This window comes from Hippopotamus amphibius, chromosome 1 (assembly GCF_030028045.1).
Source record: "Hippopotamus amphibius kiboko isolate mHipAmp2 chromosome 1, mHipAmp2.hap2, whole genome shotgun sequence".
Lineage (NCBI taxonomy): Eukaryota > Metazoa > Chordata > Mammalia > Artiodactyla > Hippopotamidae > Hippopotamus > Hippopotamus amphibius.
In genome coordinates this window covers 155,722,027-155,735,797 of record NC_080186.1, presented here as the reverse complement: position 1 = coordinate 155,735,797, position 13,771 = coordinate 155,722,027, and the positions used below count along the sequence as shown (strand labels likewise).

At 38.2% G+C, this 13,771-nt stretch overlaps 2 protein-coding genes across 10 annotated transcripts in view; one reads left to right on the top strand and one right to left on the bottom strand.

The window, feature by feature from the left end:
• Positions 1–6,425, top strand: part of TCERG1 (transcription elongation regulator 1) — a 59,864-nt gene extending 53,439 nt beyond the window's left edge. For 8 of the 9 annotated variants that reach the window (XM_057731912.1, XM_057731962.1, XM_057731949.1 and 5 more), the window contains 4 exons: positions 1,890–2,069; positions 2,747–2,830; positions 4,080–4,180; positions 5,353–6,425. In XM_057731912.1, coding sequence (XP_057587895.1) covers positions 1,890–2,069; positions 2,747–2,830; positions 4,080–4,180; positions 5,353–5,554 — 567 coding nt within the window. In that variant the 3' untranslated portion in view covers positions 5,555–6,425. Of the gene's footprint in view, positions 1–1,889; positions 2,070–2,746; positions 2,831–4,079; positions 4,181–4,994; positions 5,089–5,352 lie in introns of all 9 variants that reach the window. The other variant, XR_009053216.1, reaches the window with a different exon arrangement.
• Positions 6,426–9,723: 3,298 nt separating this feature from the next.
• GPR151 (G protein-coupled receptor 151) lies at positions 9,724–10,992 on the bottom strand. Its single transcript, XM_057719994.1, has one exon. The coding sequence runs from the start codon at positions 10,990–10,992 to the stop codon at positions 9,724–9,726; it is 1,269 nt and encodes a 422-aa protein (XP_057575977.1).
• Positions 10,993–13,771: the final 2,779 nt, after the last annotated feature.

The window sequence follows — 13,771 nt, the reverse complement described above, 5'->3', positions numbered from 1 at the left end:
ATTTTAATAGTCTTTAAATTGATTCAGATGTAATTTAGCAAGTTACCTATGAAGTATTTTAAAATTTAGTACTTGGTATTAACACCAGTAGAATAGGGAAACCCTAGTTATTTAATATTTTCAGAATTTTGATATTTTGTATATATAAAAATTCATGATCTTTTAGTCTCTAAGCTTTTTAAAAAATTATCCTTGATGAAATCATCTTAAATCATCACACACTTGCATGCCATAGTAATAAACTGTGCTGAACATAATTTAATCTTTTGATGATTTAGGGTCATCATTGTGTACATGTAGATGGTATGGAATGCAGGGCTGGAGGTGTGCTGACCCCTGGGGTTTTTTTTTAAATCCTCTTGTATTCCCAGGGTTGTTGAGGTGTGTAGGGTTCTTTGTTCCTATGGTGAATGCCCCCAGACCACTCTGCTGTTCTCGTTTTTTACCTCTTCTTTTTGTCACTGTTTTTCCTACTGTTTCTTTTCTTTCTTTCAACAAAGTTCTTCTTGTCACTCCTGTTGCTTCTTCTGATTTCTTCCCTTGCTTCTGCTGATCTATTTTCAGTGACCTTCTTCTGTTCTCTGGACAGTTACAGTTGTTTCCTGTTTTCTTTCTCTGCCTCTGCTTCCACCAAGTTCATCCTCTTTATTGCAATCATAGAAATCTTTGTGAAAGGCAAATCTGATGATTTTGTCACTCTCCCTGTTGCTTGAAGAAGGTAAAGGTCCTCCCAACTCTTGGCATTTCCCTACACTTCAAATTCAGTCTCCTTAGCATAATATAAAAACCTGTTCATTCCTTGACTCCCCTGCATTCATATTACCTTATCCTCTTTGGTTTCCTTTCTTGCCTCTTAAGCTGTAGCCTTGCGGAACTTACCTTTAATAAACCATACTTATGTTGGTTGAATGCTACCATTACACATGCCAGTCCCTCCACCTGTGATGGTTTTAAATTTCCTACCACAGTGGCAAACATTGTCGTTTTTGAGGAGCACACTCAGATATCTGTAAGGCTGGTCCTGACAAATCTAGGCAGATTTGATCTCACTATTCCCATTTACCAGGCTTGTGCTCAGCATATGCCTTTGCAAGCACTTACTACATATTAGTGGAGTTATTTGCATATTTGCCTGCCTTCCCTACAAAAAGCAAGCCCTTTGAAGGAAGAGGTACTGTGGTATTTATTTTGTATTCCCAGTGCCAAGCTCAGTGTTCACCTGACATGTTTTTTAGGTGCTTGATAAATATTGGTTAAATAAGTGTTTTTATATTTTTCTTCTTTCTCATTTTTCGGTCTTTTTAGCATCCCATATTTCTTAGCATTGACAGCAGTGTGACTTAACTTGTAATGCCATTACCTTCCATGCAGCATACCTTTCTGCTGGTTGCTGAACCAGCCAGACCTGTCATGTTGTCTGTTATCTTGTCTTCTTAATGATGTTCATTCCTTCTTCTGTGTGGAAATGTTACTTCCAGTATGTAGTTAAGTCCCAATTTGAGCTCAAGAAAAAATTTTTTTTCTGATGAGCTGCTTGTGCTGTAAGACAGTATATTTCTTATTTTATTTATATCCATTTCTACTACTAGACGTTGATAAGATGTTCATTAGAGTGCTTAGGTACTTAAAGTTCTTAGGGACCATGGTTGATAGGAGAAATCTCTTCATCCTTCCCACCTCTGAACGCATACTACATAGCTTAGGTGAGCTCTGGGACGTGAGATTTCTGGCTTAAAGCAGTAGATTGTCAGTGACTGCTTGACTAAGAGAGCCATCAGAAACTTCTTTTATTAAATGTATTTGTTCTTAAACCAAACAAATGAGTCTCTTATTGATGAAATATAAGAAGGTAAGTCTGTTTGGTGATAGATACCATTCTCTATTTTTAGGTACGTTCTTCAGATGTGTCCTGGTCTGATACTCGGAGGACTCTTCGGAAAGATCACCGCTGGGAATCTGGATCCTTGTTGGAAAGAGAGGAGAAAGAGAAGCTTTTTAATGAACACATTGAAGCACTTACCAAAAAGAAAAGGGAGCACTTTAGGCAACTTTTGGATGAAACTTCTGCTGTAAGAGTCTCTTACTTTTCCATTTTGATCTAGATGAATCTTTGTTAATAATTCCCAAAGTAAAACATTGACATGACGTTTCATGTCATTGTCTTTAGACCCATTGCTGGAGTTCAAGGGTTTTATGGCACTTTCTTCTCTGGTTTTTTTGTTAATTTGTTTAAGTAAAATGTTGGTAATACCTTTACTATTTAGAAGTCACTTCCTTTTGCAGTTTTTAAGTTCATATCTGCTCCCTTAGAAATTCCAAATGTCCTTGGCTGTGTGTGATCATTGATGCTTCCTGATGATAGATTTAATAAATTCCTTCTTTTGCTCCATTTTCAATTTGGCCCCTGTGTTTGGCAGTTTGTATACTCTGTTCAGCTTTTGCTCCAATTTGATCTCTTTTTGGTGATGGTTTCTTCAGAAGTTATGATGTTGCCCATGGAGATACAGGGTTTGCAGGTGATTTTCTTAGGTCACCTTGAAAGTATGGCCATGAAAATAACTCTTGTGGCAAGCCAGCAAAAAGAAATTGCATTAAAGCTGCTTCCCTGTCCCTAACTAGTCCAGTTACGCTTGGGCATACAAGAGATTGCAGGTCAGTGTGATATTATGTACCATATGTGCTGCAGTTTGATCCCCTCAGTAAAAGTGAGTTCTATTTATGTTTTTTATTCACTTGTCTTTCAAAGATTACCTTAACATCCACGTGGAAAGAAGTAAAAAAAATCATTAAGGAAGATCCTCGGTGCATTAAGTTCTCCTCCAGTGACAGGGTAAGAAAATATTGTCTGAGATTTACTTTCAGTTTATAAATATTAATTGGGTGCTTAATCAGCAGCACTAGTGTCTTGACTGAAATGAAGTTGATGATTTTAAGTGAATAACTTTTAAGTGTATGAGAAATAAATCTGAATTTTTATATTTTCTTTCTGGTATGATATATTAACAAGACAGCACAAGAGGAACTTTAAAAATTTAATCCTTGGGATTAAGCCTGTGTTTTGGGATCTTCTAAGAGATTTAATGAAGCTGTAGTTGTTATTTATTGTATAGTCAGGTCCCACTACATAGATATATTCAGGCTGGCAGTTGGTACCAGGCTATCAGAATGCTTAACATAACGTGATCTCTAGTTCTTGTACGCTCCAGAGACTTTGGAGTAGTGGAACCTCAGATGTGTGAGGTTTGTAGAAGCCAAACTCTCTTCTGGTACACTCTTAACCCCTATGTAGGAAAAGAGCTCACCAAGGGTCTGAAGTAGTGAATGATGTTAAGGAAAGTGTAGCTTATTCCAGTCCATATGTTCCTTCTTCCCCTCTTTCTCCTGTTCTGGTTGGTTTCTCTAGGTCTAGAGTCCAGAAAGCCCATGATCTAATATTCTTCCCCCTCCTATTCCATTAGGTTGAATTTTAGATGTGTGGATTGTGAAATATATGTGTTTGGAAAAGAGTGGTTAACGGATAGCTGAGAGATCTGGTCTCAGTCTTTAATTTTTCTGATAAAAAGGTCTTTTTTTTTTTTTTTAAAGCTTAGTTTATGCCAGTCTTTGCTGTTATTCCTTTACCAAGCTCACTTACTGAACTAAATGCTCCGTTGAACTTTAAAGTTCTAAGCATTATCTTATAAATTATGTCACATTATTTTTGTGCTTGAAGATATAAATACAGTCTTTAAGAATGCACATTTAACCCTTAATTTCCTTATTTTTAAGAGTGTCTACCACTTGAAGTTGTTATGAAGAGTAAAGGAAATATAAAACCCTCAGCACAGTGTAGCACATATCAAGCCCTCAAGTTTTAGCCACTACTAATATATGGTTTCTCATTCTTGCTGTTTCCCTTAAAAGTGAACGCTGCAGACTTTCCTTTTAAATGAATGTTACGTGAACAAAACGTACCTTTTTGCTTTTTTCTTTCGAATTATTTTATGTCATGATGTGCGGGTTACTAGTTTAATAAATAATTGATACTAATTTTGAAACTAGTGAAATTTTTGCCCCTAATCTTGTTGTCTTTTTTGCAGAAAAAACAAAGAGAGTTCGAAGAATACATCAGAGACAAATACATCACAGCCAAAGCTGACTTCAGGACACTTTTGAAAGAGACCAAATTTATAACATATAGGTGTGTGCAATGAAATGTTTCATGTCGGCAGTCATTGTCTTTACTAGTCCTTACTCTGATGGCCAAAGCATACTTTGCATTCACACACATGTTGACATTAATTTTTAGGCATAAGAAGAAGCCAACTTTTATCAAAGGCTGAATACAGCCCATATCTACCTTATCTTTTTTTTCCTTTTTCTTTTTTTTTTTAAAGAAAGGGCCCAGATGTTAATTCTTATTTTGTGTTACCCACCCATCCAGTTTTTAAACATACTTTTGTTTTTACTTCACTGCTTTTTTTTAGAAGTATTCCCAAAAATATAATTGTATTTCATGAAGAGACTTAAAAAAAAAATCTTTCACTGTCAATTATCTTTGCCTCCTCTGAAGACTATTCAGTGTTCATTCTAAAGCTTGAAATCATCTTATTTAAGCTCAGCAAAAACATTTTTTCTCAGAGGAAAGCAGTTTGCTGGATTCTTTTAAATCACAACTTTAAATTATAAAATCAGAGCTTTAAAACAAGATTTCTCTGTAACATACCCAGTAGTTCCCCACCCCCAATAAGTTATCATTGGGAAGACGATTTTACATTGCTTAACAATCAGTGTGCAGGAAACCATTTTTGTTTCATGCTCCAGCTTTTCTTCTTTTAAGAGAAAAATTTGAAACATCTTAATGAAGGGTATGTGCACGGGAGGATAGATAGTGCTGAGGGTGTGGTTTTTAGGCATTTTGTCATTGGATTTTTTGGTCAGGATCCTTAATGTTTTGCATCAGCTTGGGCTTTTAAATTAGATGTGAAGTAAGACTTCTTTCTACATTTTTATAGTTAATTTAGTGAAAGATGTGAAAGTGAAAGCTTGTGAAAGATGCTGGGATTGGCAGCCCCGCAGACTGAAGTCCTCTGTTCATCCACAGAACAGGTACAGCACGGGCAAGATTTACCCACCCACCCTCAGCCCTGATCTGGAGGGACCACCAGTAGGGGTGGGAGGGTAATTCAGCTTCTGAGGCCCTTTCACTCCTTGGAGTCTTTGCTGAGGCGACTTACAAAGGTGACCACTGCAGTGAAATTTTTCTTAAAAAAAATGGAAACACAATTAGGAACTAGATGGACATTTCCAGCTCATTTCTGAAAGACCTGTGAACAGCAGTCAGTAATTCTTGGACTTCTTTTCTTATTTCAGATCCAAAAAGCTAATCCAAGAATCTGATCAGCACCTGAAAGATGTAGAAAAAATTCTGCAGAACGACAAGCGGTACCTAGTACTAGACTGTGTGCCAGAGGAGAGGCGCAAACTCATTGTGGCCTATGTGGATGACCTGGATCGCCGGGGCCCACCCCCGCCTCCCACGGCATCAGAGCCCACCAGACGGTCAACAAAATAACCGAGTACTCTCCCATAGGGGTGTCTCTTAATTCAAAACGCTTGCATGAGCCAACTTTCAGGTTTTTACATGTATGTGCATTAATCAAACTATTGCAAAACCATCTGATGAACAGAAGGAGAAGCATCCGTGAACAGTTTCTGAACAGAGAACACTTTGGAAATATTTATGCTTTTCTTTGTGTGGCATGACTGACTTACATACTCAAATATAGGCTGTCTCTAGTAAATCTAAAATCTTGAAGCTAAAAAATCATCCTTTTATGAGGTGTGGAAGTCAGTGACTTTTGGTGATGTTCTTTCTAGCAGTGTTATAATACATGCAAGACGTAAGAGCATTTGTGGTTTGACCTTGCAAGATGCAAATACCACAGACTCCAAAAAAACCTAAGTTGGGGTTTGTTTTGTTTTGATTTTGTTTTTTAAAGCGGGTAAAAGAAAAAACACTGAAAATTGAATTCTTATCTTCCAGAGGCTCAGATTATTATAATGGACATACTTTTACCTTTGTCTCTAAAGAACACTTTAGTTTTATTTGTTCACTTATGTGCTTTGATTATCCCCTTTGAATTATAGTCCAGGTCTTGTTTAGCCTAAGAGAAGATTTATTTAGTAATTTCTTCTCAGGTATGGAACCACGGTCATAACTAACATGTTGGCCAGAATAGGACTGCTGGTTAAACACATGTTATCTACCATTAAGTGATCTTTATCAATATTCTGGATTAGACAACAAATTACCTTTCTTGGGTGTTTCCTGTAAACTATACTCCTGTTTGAATGTTAAATTTTTGTTTCTAAAGTTTAATTTTAAGATGTTTGAATGTTCAGTTTATGTATTTGAACTACAATAAACCAACCCTTTTATATATGTGGATTGTGTATGATTATTGTATAAATACTTATAAATACTTTTAAATCTGTTCTTAAAAGCAGCAGCAAATGTAATTTGGCACGAAGAAAGTTTAAATCTTGGATATCACATCATTTTAAAAGCCTTGGATATGATAAATACATCACAAAAGGAAAGGAATTTGTGAAGAACCATTTTGGTGCTCAGTCTCTTAGCAATATCTTATTACTTCATAGCAAGAAGATGCTGGTTTTTGTCTGTCTCTTGTTTTTGTCTTTTATGTTAACATATTGATGATGAATGCCTTTTTGGACTCCTTTCAGTGTGTCATGCACATCATACCATGAAACTTACCTTTGATTCCCAATTGCTCTTTCTAGCTTTACCTCCCCAGGTTAAAAAGATTCCTCTGTTTCATTCCTTCATGGATTTCTAGTTTGAATTACCACATAAATAAAATGTTTAAGAAAAATATATGTTAATGGGATAATCTGTTTTCCCTATTAATCTCATACCTGCTATGATTGCAACAAAACTTTAAAAAAAGGGACTATGGTAGATCCATATTTGTTGTATGCATACAGACCCAGACACGCATCACACACATACAAAAATACAGTCACACCTCTGGGACTCTGCTTAGCTTAAATATATTAAGCACCATAGAACTTATGTGAATTCTATATGTAGAAACCTGGAATGGATTATCTAAGGTCTTAACCTATAAAATTGGCAGTTAACAGGATTTTTTTCATAAATCCATTAAGGATTTTGAAATCTGTCAGAAGTGAAATTGAAAATGTGTGCCAAAAGGAGCACAACTATTATAGAAACAGCACTGTCCTACAAAGGTGAAGTTTCTAGATGCTTTATTTTATTATTCTGGATTCCACGTAGTGCTAGCCTAGTCACTATGTTCTGTTTCTCACCACAGAAAAATGTGAAGAAAATGGTTTGGTGTTACCTATTTTAATTTCCTACTTTGCCGTAAAGTATCTGGGATTAATTTTTCACATAAGGTGTAAATCAAACTTTTCTATGTAGATTTCTTTAAGGCAGCAAGTCAGCACTTTGTATATTAGGTGTTTTGCTTTTTTTTTTTTTAATGGAAGTGTAGCTAATTTACAGTGTTGTGTTAGTTTCAGGTTACAGCAGTATGATTCAGTTATACATACATAGGTTATTACAAGATGCTGAGTATAGTTCCCTGTGCTAGGCAGTAGGTCCTTGTTTATATAGTAGTGTGTGTATGTTAATCCCAAACTCCTAATTTATCCCTCCCCCCACCCCCATCCCATTAGGTTCTTAATGACAGAGTCATTGTAATTACATTGTGTTTCAGTATCTTCATTGTGACTTGGTGCTTATCAGCAAGCTCTTTAAAAATATGTGGTTCATTGTGCCCTGATACCTGTGCCAGTGGTAAGGTGTGACCCCCCGCCCCGTAAAGCCCTCTTACGCAGTGATGATTTCAAAAGCAGCATTCAAGACAAAGACAGCTTTAAGTCTCCAAAACTATCTGAAGTAAAACATAATTGTTTTTATTTGTTTACAAGTTAAAATACCAGACAGTGAAAGCTTACATCTTGCATTTACTATAAATAACATAAAAATCTTTAATTCAAATAGCTCATCACAGCTTTAAAGGTAATCCCGTTACGTAACTATTGTCTTACAAGACAGTATTCTATGTACTTGGGTTAATTGTACTTTATGTGTGCTTGTGAGCCTTAAAATGAAATGTTATGAACCAAGGCAAAAAGCCATACCTTTTGTTAAAAAAGCAAATCGTCCTTTATAAAAGAACAAACCAAAAAAGCCCCACAGAATGTACATTAAAAAAAAAAATTCCATCCACAGCATATTTTTATATCTTCTCCATTGCTTGCCCTAAATGCAGTTTTTTCTTTTTCAGAGAGGACCCCTCAGTGAAAATATCCCAGAATTCCATTACAGAGTAACCAAAAATCATGGATAGATGTCTTTATTATTATGTTTAATAGGGGAATAAATGTATCATAATCATTATGTTTTATTGGGTATGCTTTACCATGCTATAAATTGAACTGTTACTGCCTTTTACTCAAATTATACTGATAATATGTTTGGGAACACAAAATTTAATTTCATTGCTTTTCTTTCTGCATTGTCTTGTTTTCTATTAGCCAAATTTTGTCTGTGTCCATTGAATTTTCTGTTTTCCACCATGCTAATTTCTCTCTCCCACCCTCTCTTCCTCTCTCCCTCCCCCCCCTCCCCCCCCCCCCCCCCCCCGTTACTCTTGATCATCTTTGTAACTTAAAAACCCTGAGGTATTTTAAAAGTTGGGCAGGGTTCAAGTTCAATGTTATGGCTATGTTTAATGCTCATTTAAGAAGAAAGATCATCTTTATATTTGAGGGTTACTTTCACTAATTAATACCTTTATCATTAACCATAGCTTATAGTTTGTCTTAGGAGAGAGGGAGAAACATTGATTTCAGCTTGCGGAAGATTGTCTTCTGCTACTGTTTTGGAACAGGAGTTAATCAGGAAGAGAAAGAAGGGTGGTTTTTAAGTTCTTCAAATCAGAATGTAGAATATCAGGATAAGCAGCTAAAATCCCCAGACTTAGAAACTGAAGACTCACTGAGGTGCTTTAAAAAGATCAATGAAGCAGATTTTAGTATAAGGCAAAGCTGAATTTACTTAAACTTCGTCAAAATAAGCCACGGTTTGAAATTAGCCCAGAACTGGAATAAGGTGATGTTCCTTATCCTACAACCTTCAGTCATAGAAATTCTGTATGGGTTTTCATCAAGCAAATTAACATTTCTTAAGCAAATGAAGATAACTCATTAAAATGTATGTGTTAAAGAGAAATTACTTAAGTAGAAGTAGATTTTGAGCTCTGGTTGTGTGAAATAAGTTTTGAGAGGTGAAGTTAGAGTTAGCAGGTTCAGGAAGAAACTAAAGGTAAAGAGATTGAGCCTTTGGCAGATAAGCTCTACTCCAGCCAGTACACAGCTGGTTGTAAGGACTACCCAATAAAACAGCCATTGCGGACAAGGGACAGAATAGCTGGCCTTTCTAATAACTTGTGACAGAAACATCTTCATGTAACACAGTTAATTCTTTGGACAGCCAGGTTATAACACAGTTATTATTTCTAATATGATGTCCTACTTACCAAATTGCACATTTTGAAAATGTAGACTGCGAAGTATTTTTGTAATTCCTAATGGTAATTTTATTATGTTTCGTATGGCAAAGTCAACAGTATTGATAAGCAGCATTACAAATTAATAACAGTAATCACAATTTGTTTTGCTTTGAAACTATTTATCACAATCTGTCTCTTGATCTTCGTGTTCCCAGGGGATCGGGTCATTGTCCTGTACACAAGGGACCGTGTCTCTCTCATGCCAAAACTGCTCTACATCGGGGAGGATGGGAATCTCTGCCTTCTCAGTTTTCTCTTTGCTGGAGGAGGGAGAGCCAGTTTTCTCTTTCTCTGATATGGATGATGGGGATTCTGGAGATGGAATATTGTCACGAAGGACCTGTAAGTTACCAGCTGGTGTTTCCTGAGACTCTGAAGCAGTTGGATGTTTTTTGGGTATCATCCATTTCCATAACCCTTTCAAGCCTTCCTTGAACTCTTCTGACATCACTAGAAAAATGAGAGGATTTGCTGAAGAGATGGAAAACATCAGGACTTGAGACAGGGCTATGAAACCCTGTGGTGGGGCCGGGCCTCCAGCCTTCAGGTGCCACACCCACAGCCACGCTATCCACTCGGGGAGCCACAGAACAGCAGAGGTGATGGCAATGCTCAGCAACGTCACGGTGAGTTGCTTTGAGCGCATCTGGTTTCTAAGATTTTGAGTCTTAGTTCCCCGTTTCTGACATTGGCTGTAAGCTCTCCAGAAATAAAAGCTGGCAAAGAGTAATGGCAGGCAAAATACCAGGAGAGGGTAGAGCTTACCAAACGTTGACATGAACTCTTCGGCCACAGCAGGTACATCCATGAGGCACATTTCCACACCTGCGTGATGCCTGGTGGTGCTGAAGAACCATTCTGGCAGGGGTAGCAGGCTAGCCACAGCCCAGATGGCTGCCAGCACGGACCAGATGGTGCAGTTGTGGATACTCACTTGCTTGGCTGGGTCACAGGCATACATGAAGCATACTTTGGCCACTGCAACAATTGTCAGGCTCTTGGCTGCCATGCACGTGTGGGTGAACCAGTCAGAGGACTTGCAGACAAACCAGCCTAGATCCCAAACGACTCTGGAGTATGCTGTAGCTCGGACGGGGGCAGAAAACATCAGGAGAGAGAGATCAGCCAGGCTGAGGTTCAGAATCAGGGAGTGGATCATGGATGGCTTTCCTTTCCAAGCACTGCGGAGGAGGATGCCAATCACACACAGATTCCCCACGAAGCCCACCAGGCAGACGGCCACCAAGAGAGCAGGGATTATGGTCCTCCAGTCCTTGGAGTCAGAGGGCAGGTACCCGCCGGCAAAGTGGAGGTGAGCAAAGGACACGTTCATGGTGCTGGAGTTGGAATCTGCCAAGGCAGCTGTCATCATCCCCCTTTCCATCCAGCTCCTGCTTGCAGAAGGTGGCTCCTTTTTGTCTTTCTGCCTTGGCTCTTTTGCTTCGGAGATAAATACGTCATCGTCAGTGTCAAATGACACCTCTGGACCCTCCCCTTGCTTATTTCCTGAGAGCAGATTGTGAAGGAAGGTTGGCTGCTAAGCTCTTCTCTGCTGTGCGTGTTATTCCTTGACTTCACTGAGTGACAAGCAGCGGGAGAGCATGGTTGCTGCTTATTAGCAAGTCTAGTATCAAATTGTCAGCCCTGCAGAGTAAAAAGCCCCCAATATACCCATCGATGATAAATGAGAACATGCATGTAAGTGAGTTATGCTCCTGGGGGCTCACTAGAGCCAGTCAAGGCAATTATTTTCAACTAGCTGTCTCTAAAGCTAGACCTCTGTTTGTAATACAGTAAACACCACATCTGAATAACCGAGTCCTTTAAACTTAAGCACGTATCAGAATCGCCTGCATGGTTTGATCCAGCAGGTCTGGGGTAGGGCCCCAAAATGTGCACTTCTAACAAGTTCCCAGGGGGTGCTGATGATGCGGGTTGGGGGGGGGCCACACTATTTTAAAGGAAGAACCAACACTGCTTTCCCCCTCCCCGCGAATAGGGATGAGCTTCCTCTTCTTTTACCAACTCTCACCATCACTTCAGCCCCATCAACACCTGGCTGAGATCAAACACACTGAGCTGAATAATGAAAAAACACTGCTGGTAAGAAGTCCTATTTAAAAAATCTAATTACGGATTACTCTAAGTTTAATCTATTGTGAATTTTTTAGAGGTGATTTTGGAGCACTGTATTAGAACGAGTTTACATACAAATAAGACTTTTAAACAAGTGATGGTGATTAAAGCAACTAGATGATGAATTAGGCTTCTTTTCAGAGAGAATTCCTAAAGGATTTACTGAGGCAAGTGAAGTAAAAGAAAAATGATGTCTATGCGAAGGAATTTAAGAATTTTAAAGCGAATGACATTTTAAAGCTGGGAAAAGAAAAAATTCTTGGATAAAATGATTCTAGAGCAAGTTTTGAAATTTTATAATGGGCAGTGAAAAGATACTCTGGAGGAGATCAGAGGAGCTGGAATTGTTCAGGGAGAAGGGTTGTGGAATTGAAAGGGTTTTGTGTCCTACTCTGTGCTGAATCAGAAATGCTTAGTGTGGAAAGTGCGCTGAGCTTGGAGTCTGAACTCTGGGCTCTGGTACTAACTCTGCTTTCACCAGCTTTTCTCTGGAAACTAAGGATGACATTTAAAATCCCCCCAGGGACTTCCTAGGTGGCGCAGTGGTTAAGAATACACCTGCCAATGCAGGGCACACAGGTTTGATCCCTGCCCCAGGAAGATACCACATGCCGTGGAGCAACTAAGCCCATGTGCCACAACTATTGAGCCTGTGCTCTAGAGCCTGTGAGCCACAACTATTGAGCCCATGTGCCACAAATACTGAAGCCCATGCACCTAGAGTTCATGCTCTGCAACAAGAGAGGCCACCACAGTGAGGAGCCTGGTGCACCACAATGAAGAGTAGCCCCCGCTCACTGCAACTAGAGAAAGCCCGTGTGCAGCAACGAAGACCCAGCACAGCCAATAAAATAAACAAACAAACAAATAAATAAATTTATTAAAAGAAAAAATCTCCCCAAAACCCAGAACTCAACAAGTAAGTGCTGACTCAATAAAAACGTACTTAATATTAGGAAAGCTGTCAGGGTGCTGAATTACCTTTTCTGTTTTCTTCCCCTTTCCCTGTAGGAAGTAGTTGTATCTATGAAATATCGTGTCCCAGCAATTTACAGTAACCCCCAGCTAGTGCTGTGGACAATGAAATATCTTTAAGCTTCAATAGCACCACCTTTGGGGGTGAAGAGGCCCACGCTATCTTATGGGAAGGCAAATGGTTGGTGGGTGTACTATGTTCAGGACCAGAAAACAAATACTACTTTACATTATGGCTTATAAACTTGGCGTGCTCAAGGCTCCTGAAGATACAGAAGACAAAAAGCTAAAGGAGTTCAAGGAGGCTTTAACAGCATGGAAGTTTGATTCTAACTTTTTGTTTAGAAATAATTGCAAACTTATAGGGAAAAAAAAAGCAAGAATAGTACAAAGACTTATCCTATACACTTCATGTTGATTTTCTAATTATTAATATTTTACCACATTTTTATGCATACTCTACACGCACACGTGCACATATATATACACACATAAACATACATATTATTTTCTGAACCATTTGAGGATTGGAAATGAGTTTTTAGTTTTCTTCCTGGATTATCATTAGATATAAAGATCAAAATGAGTCCATGTGCTTGTAGCAAAGAGGAATTCTCTCCTTTGACAACCCTCATTACCCAATCCAAGTTTCTGTTTGTCTTTTGATATATCAGCACTTGTGCATCTAGGTATTTGATAAATGTAATATGTAGCTCGTATCTGCTTTTTCTTTGTTTCAACATCATTTCCATTTAAAGGATATGTGTAACTTAGCCAACCTAAAAGAAGAATTACGTCATATGCATTTTTATTTATATTATGAATTCAAGTTATTTTGATCTTTCTTGATAACATTCACTTAAAATACAGGATTAAATTGCATGCATGGGGGACATTTGTCAGGTTTCCTTATTTTTATTTATTTTGGGGAGTTGCCTAGTATGTGAACCCCTTTCTTATTTGATAGAAGGGATCCTGGGGAGAAATAATATAGGTGAGGTGGATGGATAAGTACAATACAGAAAAAAATTGAGAGTATTTTGGGATGAAAA